The sequence below is a fragment of the Passer montanus genome, unplaced genomic scaffold, assembly GCF_014805655.1.
Source record: "Passer montanus isolate IOZ18808 unplaced genomic scaffold, ASM1480565v1 scaffold62, whole genome shotgun sequence".
NCBI lineage: Eukaryota > Metazoa > Chordata > Aves > Passeriformes > Passeridae > Passer > Passer montanus.
In genome coordinates this window covers 276,913-291,321 of record NW_024371260.1, presented here as the reverse complement: position 1 = coordinate 291,321, position 14,409 = coordinate 276,913, and the positions used below count along the sequence as shown (strand labels likewise).

General features: G+C 49.0%; 1 protein-coding gene across 15 annotated transcripts in view; it reads right to left on the bottom strand.

Annotated features, from left to right (window-relative positions):
- Positions 1-2,525: 2,525 nt before the first annotated feature.
- Positions 2,526-14,409, bottom strand: part of CASZ1 (castor zinc finger 1) — a 190,033-nt gene continuing 178,149 nt past the window's right edge. For 14 of the 15 annotated variants that reach the window (XM_039727526.1, XM_039727524.1, XM_039727537.1 and 11 more), the window contains 4 exons: positions 12,647-12,795; positions 11,449-11,683; positions 9,818-10,111; positions 2,526-6,616 (listed from right to left, as the gene is read on the bottom strand). In XM_039727526.1, the coding sequence (XP_039583460.1) occupies positions 5,361-6,616; positions 9,818-10,111; positions 11,449-11,683; positions 12,647-12,795 (1,934 nt within the window). In that variant the 3' untranslated portion in view covers positions 2,526-5,360. The remainder of the gene's footprint in view (positions 6,617-9,817; positions 10,112-11,448; positions 11,684-12,646; positions 12,796-14,409) is intronic. The other variant, XM_039727539.1, reaches the window with a different exon arrangement.

Here is a 14,409-nt window from a genome sequence, read left to right as displayed (position 1 = left end):
AATCTGTTCAAGACAGCAGAGACCCAAAAAGTGAGGGCTGGAGCCTTTTGGATTTCCACGTGCCAGTGTCTGCCACAGAGGACTCAAGGCTATTGCAGGGATATTCTTGAGCTATCAAAGTGCAGTAGCAGCAGCAACTGCCCCATTTTTGTCTTGACACTAGAGCAAGTGACCTTGCCTGGTGTCTGCTGCTCGCCAGGGCTCACCAGCAGCAGGGCTGTGGGTGCAAGACTGTACCATCACCCCCTGCAAGGGCTTGGAACAAATGCAATAGTGAGACTTTGATTTGTCCAACTTGCAGCTTCTCCCACAGCTCAGTCATTCTTTTATGAAGTCTAGTCAGAGTCCCACTGAGAAAAGGCAGGTTCCAGCAAAGCTTTCCAGCAATGAATTGCTGTTCATGTCCCCTGTCCCCACCTGGAAACAAGGCCATTTAAATATTCCGTGTGCTCTGGGCAGAGCTCCAGTGAGAACAAACCTCTGGGCTCCGGGGCTGGATTAGGAGCATGTTCAGATAATGACATCTGAACACAGGATGGCTGGGAGCTGCAGCAGAGCAACCAGGGGGCTTTGAAAGAGAGAGGAGTCTAATCCTCTCTGCTAACAGGGAGGCAGCTGCTGCCAATGCAGCGGGCTTGGCTGCTGCTCCTGGGCTCTCTGACAGTGCCAGGGAGGCACAAGGACCCAGCTGAGCCTGGCAAGAGCCACACGGGCAGGGTGAACCACAGCAGCTTGGCATGAACCTCAGCAGGCACGGGCACTGCATGGAGCCTGTCCTGCCCAGGCATTCAGCCACCTCCTCAAGCAAGAAGACAACTTGAGCACTTCAAACTTTGGGGTTTTTTTTCCAGTTTTTATTGAGTGAAAATGTCAAACCTTGCATCAGTCATGCAAAAAAAAAAAAAATAAAAAAAAAAAAAAATAAAAAAAAAAAAAAATAAAAAAAAAAAAAAATCAAATAAATAAAACACATATATTAAATTTCTAATAGCACTAAATTCAAGTGGAAAAATATTCAGTTCTTAATAACGCAGGTGCTGAAGAGACCAGATTCAAGTAAATCAGAGCACACCATCCTGTTTAGGGTGTTTTTTTTCACTTTCTGCATTTTTGTCTCAAAACCTATATATATATCTATATATCTATATATATGTATATACATATAGATATATACACACACACATATATATGTGCATACATATTATTTTTATATTTATATATATACACATACATATTTATAAAACATTAAAAAGAGCATTGGTGGTTCAAGCATTTATTTTCCCCCCTCCCCCATGGAAAGAAAAAAAACAACAACAAAACAAAATAAAATTACACATTTAAAATTCAAAATGAGCTAGCAATGGCTTATAGTCCTAGTGTGCAATATGGATATTACAAAAGGCTAGAATCCTCCCTCATTGTCTTTTTTTTTAATTTTTGTTTTTTAAAGTTGTTTTTTTTTGCTACATTGGAAAATTTTTTTTAAAATTTTTTTTTCTTTATAAAATTCCTTCCACGCAGACTTTAATCCAGTTGAGTTTGTGGCTAGAACAAACAATCTAGTCAATAGTTTTTATTTAATTTTTTTGCTCTTCAGCAGTGAATGGTAGCAGAATCAGGAGGGTCCATCTCAAGGTTTATTATTGTTTGGTTTTTATCTTGTTTTGGACAAAACAGTTCCATTTCCTCTCTCCTCTTTCCTCTTGTTACAGAGCCAGTTGAATCTCCCTCTCTTTCTCTGGTCATTCTTTGGACAGTCCCACTGGTATGAAGCTTGGAATGACAAACCACCTGCTCTGACGGGGCTGTCGAGGCCCTTGTTCAGAAAAGCACTTGAGCTCGGCCTTAAACCTGGGCCCACCCAGACTCTTCTGCTTAAGGGTTTTGCTGAATTAAAGCCTGAACATGGCAGAATAAAAAGTCGGGTTCAACTTCCTTTTGTTGCTGTTGCAGACAGAGACAGGGCAGCAGTTACGGGGCTGGGGAGGCCGGGCTGGGGCGCTCAGCACCAGCCCTGCACAGGAGGGGACACGGGCCCGGGACAGGGCTGGCATGTCAGGGACAAGGAGGGTGCCTGGGGGAGAAAATGGTGTGCATAGATCAACGTGGGCCCTTCTGGCACACTCAGCCCCACGGGCCCAGGGACAGGCTGGGGAGCCCTGCCCGAGCCACGGCCATCTCCTGCCCTTCCTCCCCACTGCTGCTGCCCCAGTGCGGGGCAGCGGCTCAGCCCTGAGGCTGCGGAACGTGGCGGGAGAGGTGAGCCTGTCCCGGGCTGTCCCGGGCTGTCCCAGGCTGTCCCAGACTGTCCTGGGCTGTCCCGGGCTGTCCCAGGCTGTCCCATCCTGCCCCAGGCTGTCCCAGACTGTCCCGGGCTGTCCCAGAGACTGTCCCATCCTGTCCCAGAGACTGTCCCATCCTGTCCCGGGCTGTCCCAGGCTGTCCCCAGGCTGTCCCGGGCTGTCCCAGACTGTCCCAGGCTGTCCCCAGGCTGTCCTGGGCTGTCCCAGGCTGTCCCCATCCTGCCCCAGACTGTCCCGGGCTGTCCAGGGCTGTCCCAGGCTGTCCCCATCCTGTCCCAGACTGTCCCGGGCTGTCCCATCCTGCCCCAGGCTATCCCAGACTGTCCCAGGCCAGCTCCCGTGGGCAGGCACACCCGGGAAGCCTCGGGCTGCCCTGGCACCGGCTCCAGCAGGGCTCGGTCCTGCTCCACAGTCACTGACAGAGATCCTGTTGATTTTGGTGGCACAAAACAATCACATCTGCTCTGTGAGATGTGGCTTGTGTTAATCTAAGGATTCCTCCTGGAGCCCATCACCATAATATCTAAGTAGCTGAACACAGGGAAAATGTACAAGTACAGAACCTGCAGCAAATGCTAGTAAAGTAAAATCTTTTTGCCCCATCCCATTTTGAGAAATTCCAGGGCATCATTCCATCACTCTGCCCCAGGAACGTGAGCTTCATTCTATTCAAGAATGGGGTTGTGCTAGGAAACACACAGCTGAGGGTAGGGGATATACCAAACAAAACAAAAACAAACAAACAACAAAAAAAACCCCTATAAAAATAAAAGCCACACAAATAGCTGATAGAGGAAAAGAACTCCAAAGAATTAAATAAACTACAAACTAGTGATAATATTTCATTTGTTTTCATTTGTTTCATCTCTACAAAATTCAAGTTAGAGTTCGGAATCGTGCAGGTCCGGTCAGTGCTGGGAGTGTGAAGTCAGCCTCAAACCACAGCATTAAGGCCCCCCCTCCCCTGCCACCCCTACAAACATACACTACATTGAAAGAGAGAAAAAAAAAAGGGAAAAAAAAGAGAGAGAATAAAAAAAAGAAAAAAAAATTGCACACAATTAACCATATGTAAGGGCTATCCAGAAGGCAGGTGACACCTCCCCCTCCACCCCTCGGCATTGGTGGTTTCTCTTTTGTTCTATATATAGTAATAACCTTTACAGGAAAAATACTGTACAACTTTTTTTTTCCTTTCCTTTTGAAACATTAGCTGAACATTCTGTCCCCACATTTACACAGCTGAGCTGCTTGTTTATAAATCAGACCTGATCTGCACCAGTTCCTTAGGGAAATAACCAAAAAAAAAAGCAACCTAAATTTCTTCAGGCCTTTATCTGTTCCGGGTGAAAACAAATCCTGGGGATCCCTTAGAGCTGGAGTGCTCATGGAGCTGAGGAGGGAAGAGGGTGCCTGCATGGTATAAATTTTTTTTTTTTTTAGAAAAGGACAAAGCTCAGACTAATCTGGTATATTTTAAAACTGGCACCAAAATAACTATCAGAATTCATACTAGTCCTTCTGGTGCCCTGGCGTGTGTAGACAAGCCCTGTCAGGCTCAGGCAAGGATTTGGGGTCAAAGAGCTACTGTGGCACCTGCCAGAGTCCGGGACAGTGTCCTGTAGTGTGTGTTCCCAGGCCAGGCCAGGAGAAGACAGCAGGGAAGAGCCTGGAGCCAGGGGAAAGCCCAGGCTGCTGCAGAGCCCTGAGCCCTGCCTGTCAGGGGCCAGGAGCAGGCAGGTCCTGCCCAGGGTCCAGAGCAGGGCTGTCCCCCCCAGCCCAGAGCCGAGCAGGGCACCCCAGTGGGCTCAGAGCCTGCCGGAGTCACCTGAGATCCGTGTCTGTCACACGCTGGCGTGCCTGCAGCAGGGCTGGGAGCCGGGCTGGGGAGGGCACTGTCCTGGTGCCCCTGCCTGGGGCAGGGCTGCGCCTGCCCCGGGGCTGCTCCTGGGCCAGCCTGCTGCTCCCGTGCTGCACCACGGGCCAGGGGCAGCTCACAGCCTCCTGAGATGGGGATACTGAAGCACCACAAAAACGCCTCACCTCCGCAGAGAGGAAGCACCTAGGGGTTGGGATGAGATGGAACTGGATGGCAGAGTAACCCCAGTCCTCCAGTGTGACAGACCCTTTAAACTGCCTGCTGTGTTCTTCCCAGGTTACTTCAGCTAAATCCCTACAGTCAGAACAGCAGGGATGAGGAGAGGTGTCCTACAGAGAAAGTGTAGACTGAGAAAGTTTTACAATATAAATAGCATTCAAAATTATTATCATTAACAGTAAAAAGGATCTGGAAGAACAGAGGAGTGTCCCATTCCCACCCCTGCTCATTCATTAATGCATCCTCATTTATGTGACAATAAATACCCACTCCCACCCTGGCTGTCTGATGCCATTTAATGCTGGAGAAAGAAGGGGGAAGGGTGGAGAGAGAGAGAGAGAGAGAGAGAGCACACTCCTCACCCCCTCCTTCCCACTGGCAAAAGCTGAGCTACTTGTCTTTGTGACACCAATTCCTTTAATTTTATATATGTCTGTGTGTGTGTACATTATATAGAGAGACACACACACAAATATATATTTCTAAAATTCATTACCTCTTGTTCCCACCCACCCCCCTCCAAGAAGTGGAGATTATTATTATTATCGTACAACTGAAAACATGGAAAAATAAAACCCAGAAAGAAAATTGGGGGGATAGAGCCCCACCCATAAAAAAGGGTCCCCAGATGGGCACAGGCCCCACGCACCGTGCAGGGAGCAAGGAAAAGTAGTGGGTACCCTCAGGGTTCGTGTCCATAGAAAGGGTATTTTTTGCTGCATCCTGCCCCCTTGTTCTGGGATCTGTGGGATGGAGTGATGCAGCACCAGTCCTGCTGCCAACCGATCTCTTCTGGGGCCTGGGGAGGAGCAGGGCTTTCCTTCCTTCCTCTCTCTCATCTGTGGCACGGAGTTAATTTTTAATTTGCCATCCCCATCTTTGTTCTTGCCTTATGCGGGGTCCTCTTAGTAAATCTGAGTAAGAGAAAAACCAAACCACTGCCGCTGCTGTCTCTAGGATTAAGGAGAAGCTGCTGGAGCAACGGTGGAGGCTGAGGCAGCAGCGGGAGCTGGAGCAGGGGCAGGAGCTGGGGCTGGAGTGAGGGCTGGCTCGCCCTGAGGCCTGGAAGCATCGCCGTGGTCTGTGGAAGAAGCACCCTCCTCTGGTTCTCCATCTTCTTTAGTGGCCAGGCCCTCCGGGTCTGGCAGCGATTCTTCAGAATCTGTGTTCAGGTCTTCCTCCTCCTCGTCCTCCTCATCATCATCATCGTCATCCTCCTCTTCATCATCCTCCTCTTCTTCATTCATCTCCTCCTCATCGTCCTCTTCATCCTCCTGGGAAGAGTCCTCCTCGTCCTCCACGTCCCCGGAGCCCGGTGCCCCCGCGCTGCTCTCCGGCGGCGCGGCCCCGGCTCTGCTCGGGGCCGGGCCCTCGGCGGCTTCTGCCTGCTTCTTGCTGAGGTCCAGGGAGTCACTGAGGCCCACGCCAGCCGCGTTCTGCAGGAAGAACAGGGAGCTGTTGTTGTCAGTGCTGAGGTTGAGCGAGCTGTCCAGGTTGATGGAAGAGTTCTGGATATCATACTCAAGAGTGGAGTGGGCAAGGCCCTCGGGGCCGGGGGAGATGGCAGGCAGCTCCCCTCGCTCCTGCTTCTCGTGCTTGCGCTTGTGAGAGTCCATCTGAGACATGCCCACCACCGTGTGCTTGCAGCCGGGGTAGGTGCAGTGGAAGTGGGAGCATTTGAGTTTGTACTTGCAGTCGGGCACCTCGCAGTCCACGCTGGAGCTGAACTGGCAGAAGCCGGCGGCGCTGATGACGTCCTGCTTGCCGTGGTGCTTGCGGTGCGCCGTCACCTTGGTGCTGTCAGTGCAGCGGAAGCCGCAGCGCAGACAGTGGAAGTGTGTGCTATTGCCAGAGAACTGACAGTCTGGGAAGTTACAACTCAGTGAAGACTTGAAGCGTTTGAAGTCATCCAATACTAGGTTGTCAACACGGTCGTGGTGCTGGGCGTGCTTGTACATGTGGGTACGGCCACAGAACTTGTAGCCGCAGTTCTCCCGTGTGCAGTGGTAGTGGGTAACCTTGAGAGAGAACTGGCAGCTGGAGTCCTTGCAGTCCTCGTAGAGGTCATAGCGCCGAAATCCCTCCAGCATCATCCCTTCATCCAGCATCTTGCGTGAGGACGCGGTCTTGCGGCGCTTGCCAAATGGGGACATGTCCTCAATAATCCAGAAACGCTTTTTGGCCCCCGAGGCAGTTGGCATGGTGATGGTGTTCCCTGAGGAGAGAAAGCGCAGAGCGGTGTTGCTGACAGCCAGGTCTCTCCATCTCCAGCCCTCCTGGCGAGCTCTGTGTTTGCCAGGCCACAGTGCTGTGACTGCTCCCACCCGCAGCCCGTCCCTCGAGCTCTCAGTGAGCCTGGACCCCAGGGCTGTGGGCTGCCTGATGCCTGCTGGACATCCCTCCCTCCATTTCAGCATATCCTGCCCTGTCTCCCATTGCCGCCCTGGCAAACCTGATCTTGTACAAATGTGAACTGCTGCTTCTCTGGTTTGCTACTTTCACAGTTTCTCTAATCTCTAGTCCCATTTCCCTCAAATCAGACTTTAATAGGGAGGAGTGGCTTGCTCCAGTCCAAGGACTGAGGTGTGTTACTGTAGCTCAGTGGGGTGGTAAGAAGAGCTGCAGTGTGCTAAAAGCTGGTACATGTGCACTGTCTTCCCCTGTCCAGGCTCTTGTAATACACTACAATTGCCAAGGACAGGCAGGAAGTGAAGGAAGATCCCATGCCTGATTAAAACTGCAGCGGGGGGGGGGTGTGGAATTTATAGAAACAGGATGGACTTTGGCCAGGAGACTGCAACATCCCTCACTGTAATGAGCCTACATATTACAATGAGTGCACTTAGAAAGACAGATGGACAGATGTTCAATGGGGCTAATTCTCATCATCACTAGCCAGTGGACTCTGAGAGAAAATACCAGCTCTGCAACATTCCCTTGGGCCTCAAAAATTCCACGATGCCCCTAGTATAAATAAAGATCCCTCATCTATCTTCCACTTTGATTCACAGGGCCAGCAGAACTGGCTAGTGCTCTGTCCCCTAGGATCACACTGACATCAGAGACACGACCTCAATCTATTAACTTTTTTCCTTCTCCACTTGCTGTTTCCAGAATCAACCCACAATCTCCAGTATCAACATGCAGCACAGACAAGGTTGGAGGCAAGAATTTCTCACCAGGTGCAGAACTGTGAGTGTAATTGGAAATTATAGCTTGCAACTAACACATCCTTTTTTTTTTTTTTTTTTACTCTCTCCCTGCTGAAACTGCCATCTTTTAAAAGAGGCCCAGTTTGTGACACACAGGGCGTGGGGCCTGAGAACCCAGAGCAGCCTGCATCCTGGTCTGGGAGGCTGAAGGGACAGTCACTGTGTAGCACTGCCTCCTTTCTGGCAGGTATGACAGGTGACAGCCCCCCAGGGACAGCCCTTCAGGAGAAGGTGGTGACCACTGAAGGAAACCTCCCCACTCCCAATGGAGTGGTGGCAGAAACCTCCTCTCCCACAAGGTACAGTTTGTGGGATAAGCAAAGAACAAAAGGTTTTCCTGCACCATTTGTGACTGGCCCTGGTGCTCAGGCTCAGGACCCCAGCTCAGGTCACCCACGGTGAGACCAGCTGAGTGACACGGTGGAAACTGCACGCCAAGGCTGATTTAACCAGCTACCAGGGAAAGAATAACTTTCTGTCACTGGAGATTTGAAATTGGCAGGCTCCTAACTACAGAATCTGTGACCAATTTGCTCTCTGCTCCCCCCTAAACATCTGGTATTGAAAAATCCAGTTCTCCACTCCCAGCCAACTCATGTAAGTGCAGTGGTGCCTGGACAAGTCACTGCTGTCCAGATTAACTCCTTTTAATAAAATTACAGCCAAGCCATCAAGTTCTTTAGCATTAATTAATGTTCATATTGTCTGCCTTTGGATGGGAATATGGGATAATCCATCTTAAAGAAAATACTCTAGATGGGAAATAAGTAGAATTTAAATTTTACCCATTTAAAACTCTGTTATCTACCCAGCTTTTAAAATAGTTCAAACAGATGTGCTTAAAACTTTAGTTGAAAACCAATTCTGTTTTCTCATACAGGTAAAGTTTTGGAGTAAGGGCATAATGAAGGGAGATGACACGTGGTGCACTCTCCTCTTTTGCCAGCATTCAGTCCCTGCACCCTGTGAAAGATTACAAGCCTCAATGGATATGATCCCCACCAAATCTTAATGGTAAGTATTTTCCATAAGGTTATTTCTTTAACCACTAATAATGTCAGCATTCAGCAAACTACACCAAGGTAAAAACAAAAGACACTTTGAAATATTTGATTAGAGGAAGCACAGCACAAGGTTAAAAATGTTTCAGGCTGCATGCAGTTCAGTTAAAAAAGAAGCAAAGATAGAGTTTCTCATTTTGTTAATTGGCACACACTCCTCTGGACAAGGCAAGGATCCTTCTCCTGCCAAGTCCCTTGAGAAAAACCTATGAACTGGAGTTGGAAACCTGTGAAGTTGGTTCTCCAGCCATACTCCCAACCTCTGACCTTGGATTTACACATTACTGAAACTGGCAGGAAGAATGACTGGGATACTTGAAGGCTGCCAGAAGCCTCATAAGTGTGAGCTTTAAGCACAAAGATGTCCTTAATTAACTAGAAAAGAGCTAGGAGTTGGGAAAAGAAGTCAAAAATGAGACACATCCTGAAAGCCATTCCCAGATGGAATGAGAATACCCAGCCTGAGACATCTCTGATCTCAGTCACACATGGGAATCATGGCAGCCCAAAACTGAAATCTATCTGTATTTTCTGCAGCTGATTAGAGCCTTGATAAAAAATGAGTGTGAGAAACAGCTCAACCTGTCTGATGATGTCATCATGTGACTGCACTTCACTCCTCATCCTGGGAAGGCACCCCTCAACTTGTGGCTTCCTATGAAGTTTGCAAGATCAGTTGAAACACTGGAGCTGGGCACCTCATCAGACATTCACCTGTGCAGCACACTATGGCAGGCACTGGCTTGGCTGGCCTGGAAGATCTAACCAAGAAGTCCAAGTCCCATTAATGCCACGTGAGCAAAAGTTTGCTCTGTGGCCACTCTGAGGTCACCAAGACATGAAAATGCACGTTAGCTGTGGATTTTGTTAGGTTTTTCTCACACTTAGGAATTGGTGGCAATTGCTCTCAGTTACTCATCCGAATGTCTATGGATGATTTGCTGTGGTTTGTTTCCCCTGGCTGTGGTTACTGTGTCAGCAGGGAAAAGGAGCAGGCATGGACGGGCCCTGGGGGAACATTTGCCAAGGCACAGAGTGGCTTTTGCTGCTCTGCCCACCCAAAGGTGCAGAGCAAAACCATGGGCAGGGTGAGAGGGGACCGAGCTGGGCACAGGACACGGAGAGAAAGCAAAGAAGTGTTACCTGCTGCATCCTGCACTAAGGGAACGTCACTTTTTACTGGAGGTGGAGTGGCAATGATGGGCGAGAACCCAGCGGTGCTGGCGGCAGGCATGACAATGCCTCTGCTGGCTCCCAGGGTGGCACTGAGCAGGGAGTACGAGAGACAAGATGGAGAGAAGAGGTAGGGGAGGCTGGGGAGGGGAGACCTAAGCAGGGCTTGTGAGAAAGATGGAGGCAGAGATGGTGGTGGAGGTTGTGGTGCAGTGTGGGTTGCATCATCGGCAGCAGCGGTAGCAGTAGAAGGAACCAGGCAGCCTGGAGAATGTGGAGAGAAAAAATAGCAGAAAAAAAAGGAAAAAAAAAGAAAAGAAAATAAAACAAACCAAAACCAACAAAACAAGAAACAAAAGAACTGAAATGAGAACCCAAGAGCAGAAGCAATATGATGAAAATGGAAAATACATTCACAAATGTATGAAACAGAACTGCAACAGAGAAGAAACAGAAGGTGAGGAATTGACAGCACCAGGAAGAGGAGAGTTGTCTCTGCAGGAAGTAAGGGGGCTTTATGGTATGGGGGAAGAGACACAGGCTTTCAGGCAGGAATTCTGGATTCATTTGGTCATTCTGGTCCTTGTTCATCTCTAGGGCTGCTGCCTGCTTCAGCTGTAAGGGTTCTCTGGCACTTGGGGCAGGTGAGCTGCTCCCTGCCTGCAGAGAAGTGGGGGGCATTTCCTAGCACTTGGGCCACTACTGGCACAGAAGAGTGTGCCAGGACCCACTGCCCCAGCAGAACCCTCTGGAGGTGCCATGATGTCTTGGGGCCAGTGCCAAGACCCAGCAGTGTGACTGCTCTGATGGCCTTTAACTGGGGGGGAGAGAAAATAGGAAAATGTGTATGGAATTAAAGCAAACTGAGGCAGCCTGTGCAGAATATCCCACTAAACCCTGGGGAGGTACAGCTGAGAGATCCCTGGTCATCACTTCATGATGGCAGAACTCCTACCAGGCATCTGACTCCTGATGAGCTGACTGTAATGCAGGGCAGGGGGAGCTGGCTCTGATGATCCTGGCAAACAGGGCAGGAACTCACCTCCCAAAAGAGGGCATGGAGGGGGTCTGCTCCGTGCAACTGCACGAAGTGGAACAAGAGTTTTTGGGTGAGGAAGGGACCTCAGTGAGCTGCTTTTAGATGTTGCTTTCTGAAGATGTGACAGGTTCTATCCCCTGTGTATGTCAATCTGCTGTTGTGCTTCACCAGTACAATAAAGTGCCTGACTTTGGATGCTGCTTGAGGAAATACAAAGAGGTACCAGAGAAAATCCCAAGTACAGAAGGGGCCCACAGCTCTTTTTTACTGTTTTTTTTCCTAAAGTCAACTATTCAAATATACCCAACTCCAAGACCCAGGATAAAAACCTCTCTTCATGGGAGGAAAAAGGTATGCTGCTAAGTTCCTGGATGCTTGAGGTGTATATTTTGCTGGACCTCTTCTCTCAGGTGCTGGAGAGAGCTGGGTTAGTGTGAGGCACTACTGAAGTTGGCACAGTGTGTATTTTAAGGTGCAACTGTCCCTTGGCCTGTTTTTCTGAGTTTCTCTGCCAGGAGAGCAGGCAGCTGGTGATCCGTTTCACACACACCCCTCTCCTTACCTGCTGATGTACTTTCATTGCCCACTGGAGTGCTGGAGCAGCTGCGGTCCATGTTGGAAGATTCAGAGGAGATGCCCCCCGGGCTGCAGCCAGTGTAATCCATGTACTCCTCTGTTTCAGTGTCCATCATGCTTGGGGGTCCCTGAAAGGAAGCTGGGGTTCCTGACGAGGCTGGGCTGGGTGCCATGCTGCCAACCTGGGGGAGATTTTCATTTCTTGGAGTGTGGCCAATAACCTGCAGCAGGAAAACACGACGGGGACTTTCACACCAAAAGCAAGATACCAGGACCAAAACCATCTGTCTGCACGTTTATGTCCCTCTGCCACAGCCCCTGAGGGACAGCTGGCACGTGCTTGTGAGTGGAACCATTGCACTGGGGCTGGGAGCATGACTGCTCCTGCACCAGGAGCTCAGAGCATGAAACCTGGCACATGCATCCTGGTATGTGGATTGTGCTGCACTGGGAGCTGGGAGTGTTAATCTTGGCACCAGCATCCTGATGCTTCCCAAAGAGGAGGTGTTAATGTTGGCATTGCCCCCTCACCCTGTGGGTCCTGCTGCAGTCACATGCTGGAACCATGCCTGAGTTCAGTGCTGAGCCCCTGAAAGGTGGAGGTTAAACACAGCATTTTCTGCCCAGTGTGCACTAGAATTCTTAGGGTTAGACTCAGCATCTGCTACAAGAGTTGTGAAGACAAATTTATTTGTTAAGTCTTCCTAAGTGTGATTCTTGTACCTCAACTTTTTACAAGAGACCAAAGCTGCCACAACAGCAATACCAGTTCCTTAGCATCTGTGACTTCTTTAGATGCAACAGGAAATATCTTTAACCAGCACATTCAATTCTTCCACATCCTAAGCATGTTAATTTTAATAAGCCAATTGTATATATTGAAAGAGCTGGGAGAGAGTGAAATAATTTTAGTGTCCTTCTCAATGTTTTTCTACAAAATTTACAAAGAAAAGCTGTTTGCACTAAGCAATGCTTTGCAATCAATGCTTCATCATCTTTACTCATCTTGTGTAAGTTCAGCCAGGTAAAGCTACCCTGGGTGTACTCCCACTGCCCAGCAGCATCCCCCAGAGCAGACACACATCCCTCAGAGGCTGGGTACAAGTGCCTTGGCCCTGCATCAGCTCTGCAGCCCAGGGGGCCGACACTGTCTGTGGATCTACAGCTTCCACAAAAGGAGTTACCTGAGTAGGAACACGATCAAAGTTCTTCCCCAGCATCCTTCTCATGTGCTTCCTGGCATGGGATGTCATTTGGTGCTTGAGCAGGAAGGAGAACTGGCAGCCCTCTCGGATGCAGTGGAAGTGGCTGTTCACCTGGTTGTATTTGCAACCTGCAGACACAAAACCCACACTTACGTTGCACATGAAGGTTCCCACAGGGAGCAGGACCAGAGGGAAGATGATCAGACAGAACATTTTCAGTGGTCTTGGTTTATTCAGAACAGTCTTCAATAAAAAAAACAAACTCACAATCTACTGCCTGCTGAGCAACTGCAAGAGAGGATTACAGTGTACAGAGATCTCAGACCTCAGCCCAGTCCATTCCTCTTTGTGCCATTATAAAGGCAGGAACATTGCCATTACATCTGGTAGTGCCTAATGCTCTTCAGTCTTAGCTAGTGCCTTTTCTTTTACAACAAGAAAAAAAACAGGACATTCAGCTGTATCACAGAAGCTACAATCAAAACACACGCTCATAATTAGATTAGAAATGAAAAGTTCTTTTTTTCCCCCCTCTAACTGTGTTCTCAGAAAAGCAGTCTCATATCATCTCCAGCTCTGGACAGTGTGTGTGCTCTGGTCAGACAGGAATGAGCCAGGAACTGTTTACTGCCACTCCAAAACTGTTGTCTAAGAGGGGCAGCCACTGAACAAGCAGCAATTGCTATGGGCTCTGGCATACAGCACTTCACAGGTCCTGCTCCTCGTGGCCACAGCCACGCGTGCCAGGCGTGCACAAACCATTAAGGGACAATCCCAAATCCCAAGGGACAATCCCACACTGCTCTGCCTACTGTGGCTGTTTTCCTGCAGTGGGAAGGAACAGCACCCAGAGGTGTCATTCTGAACCTTGGTTGGTTCCAGCCTTTGCTCCAACCAGGAGTGATAGGGAAGATTGGGTCTGTGACACTGCCAAACCACAGTGAGAAGGTTTAAGTGAATCCCAGGCAGTTCAGGACAGACTTGTCTTTAGGAACTCCCATTCAGAGTCCTGGATTTCAGCTCCAGGTACCTCCACAGGAATCCATTCTGGTTTTTGTTGTTGTGCATTTGTTTTACCAGCTTTACACTGGAGGCACTTGGTTTTAATAACTGCTGCAGTGCTGCTGGTTGTTCTGGCAAGTGAGGCAGCCCCAGCCTGAGCCTGTGCCACACTCACATGTTCCCTCAGCCCTGCTCTGGGGGGCTGCCCTCAGAACACTGTGTGCCCTGCTGCTCACAGGGGCTGGGGAGGATGGGTTTGGAGAGAGGAGAGTAGCTTATTACATGTTCTTGTCCATCTCTCTCTGATTATGTGCCATTTGACTTTCAATATGCTGCACTAGCACTGGTTAAGAAAAAAAAAATTCTCCTAAGAGCACCCTTAAATTTCACCCAACACAAGCAGTAGGTCCAAAATACGACAAAGTAAAGAAAACAAACACACACACACACACACACACAAGGCTTTGAAAATTAGATAAAAAGAAGAAAAATGAGGACGCTTTATGTCCAGACAAATTCATATATACAATTCTGCATAGTACAGTTTCTATTCATTTACCTTGGGTCTATTTGTGAAAACATGCTTCAACCAGACAGACCAGGAACTGCTTTATGTTTTGTTGCCTTTCTTGTTTAGTGATTTAATGACCAAATACCTCTTAAGCATAACTTGCAGGTTCTAACTTATGGCATTCTTGGCCTGGACATGGGACACACCACATGAGAAACGGAGCAAAACT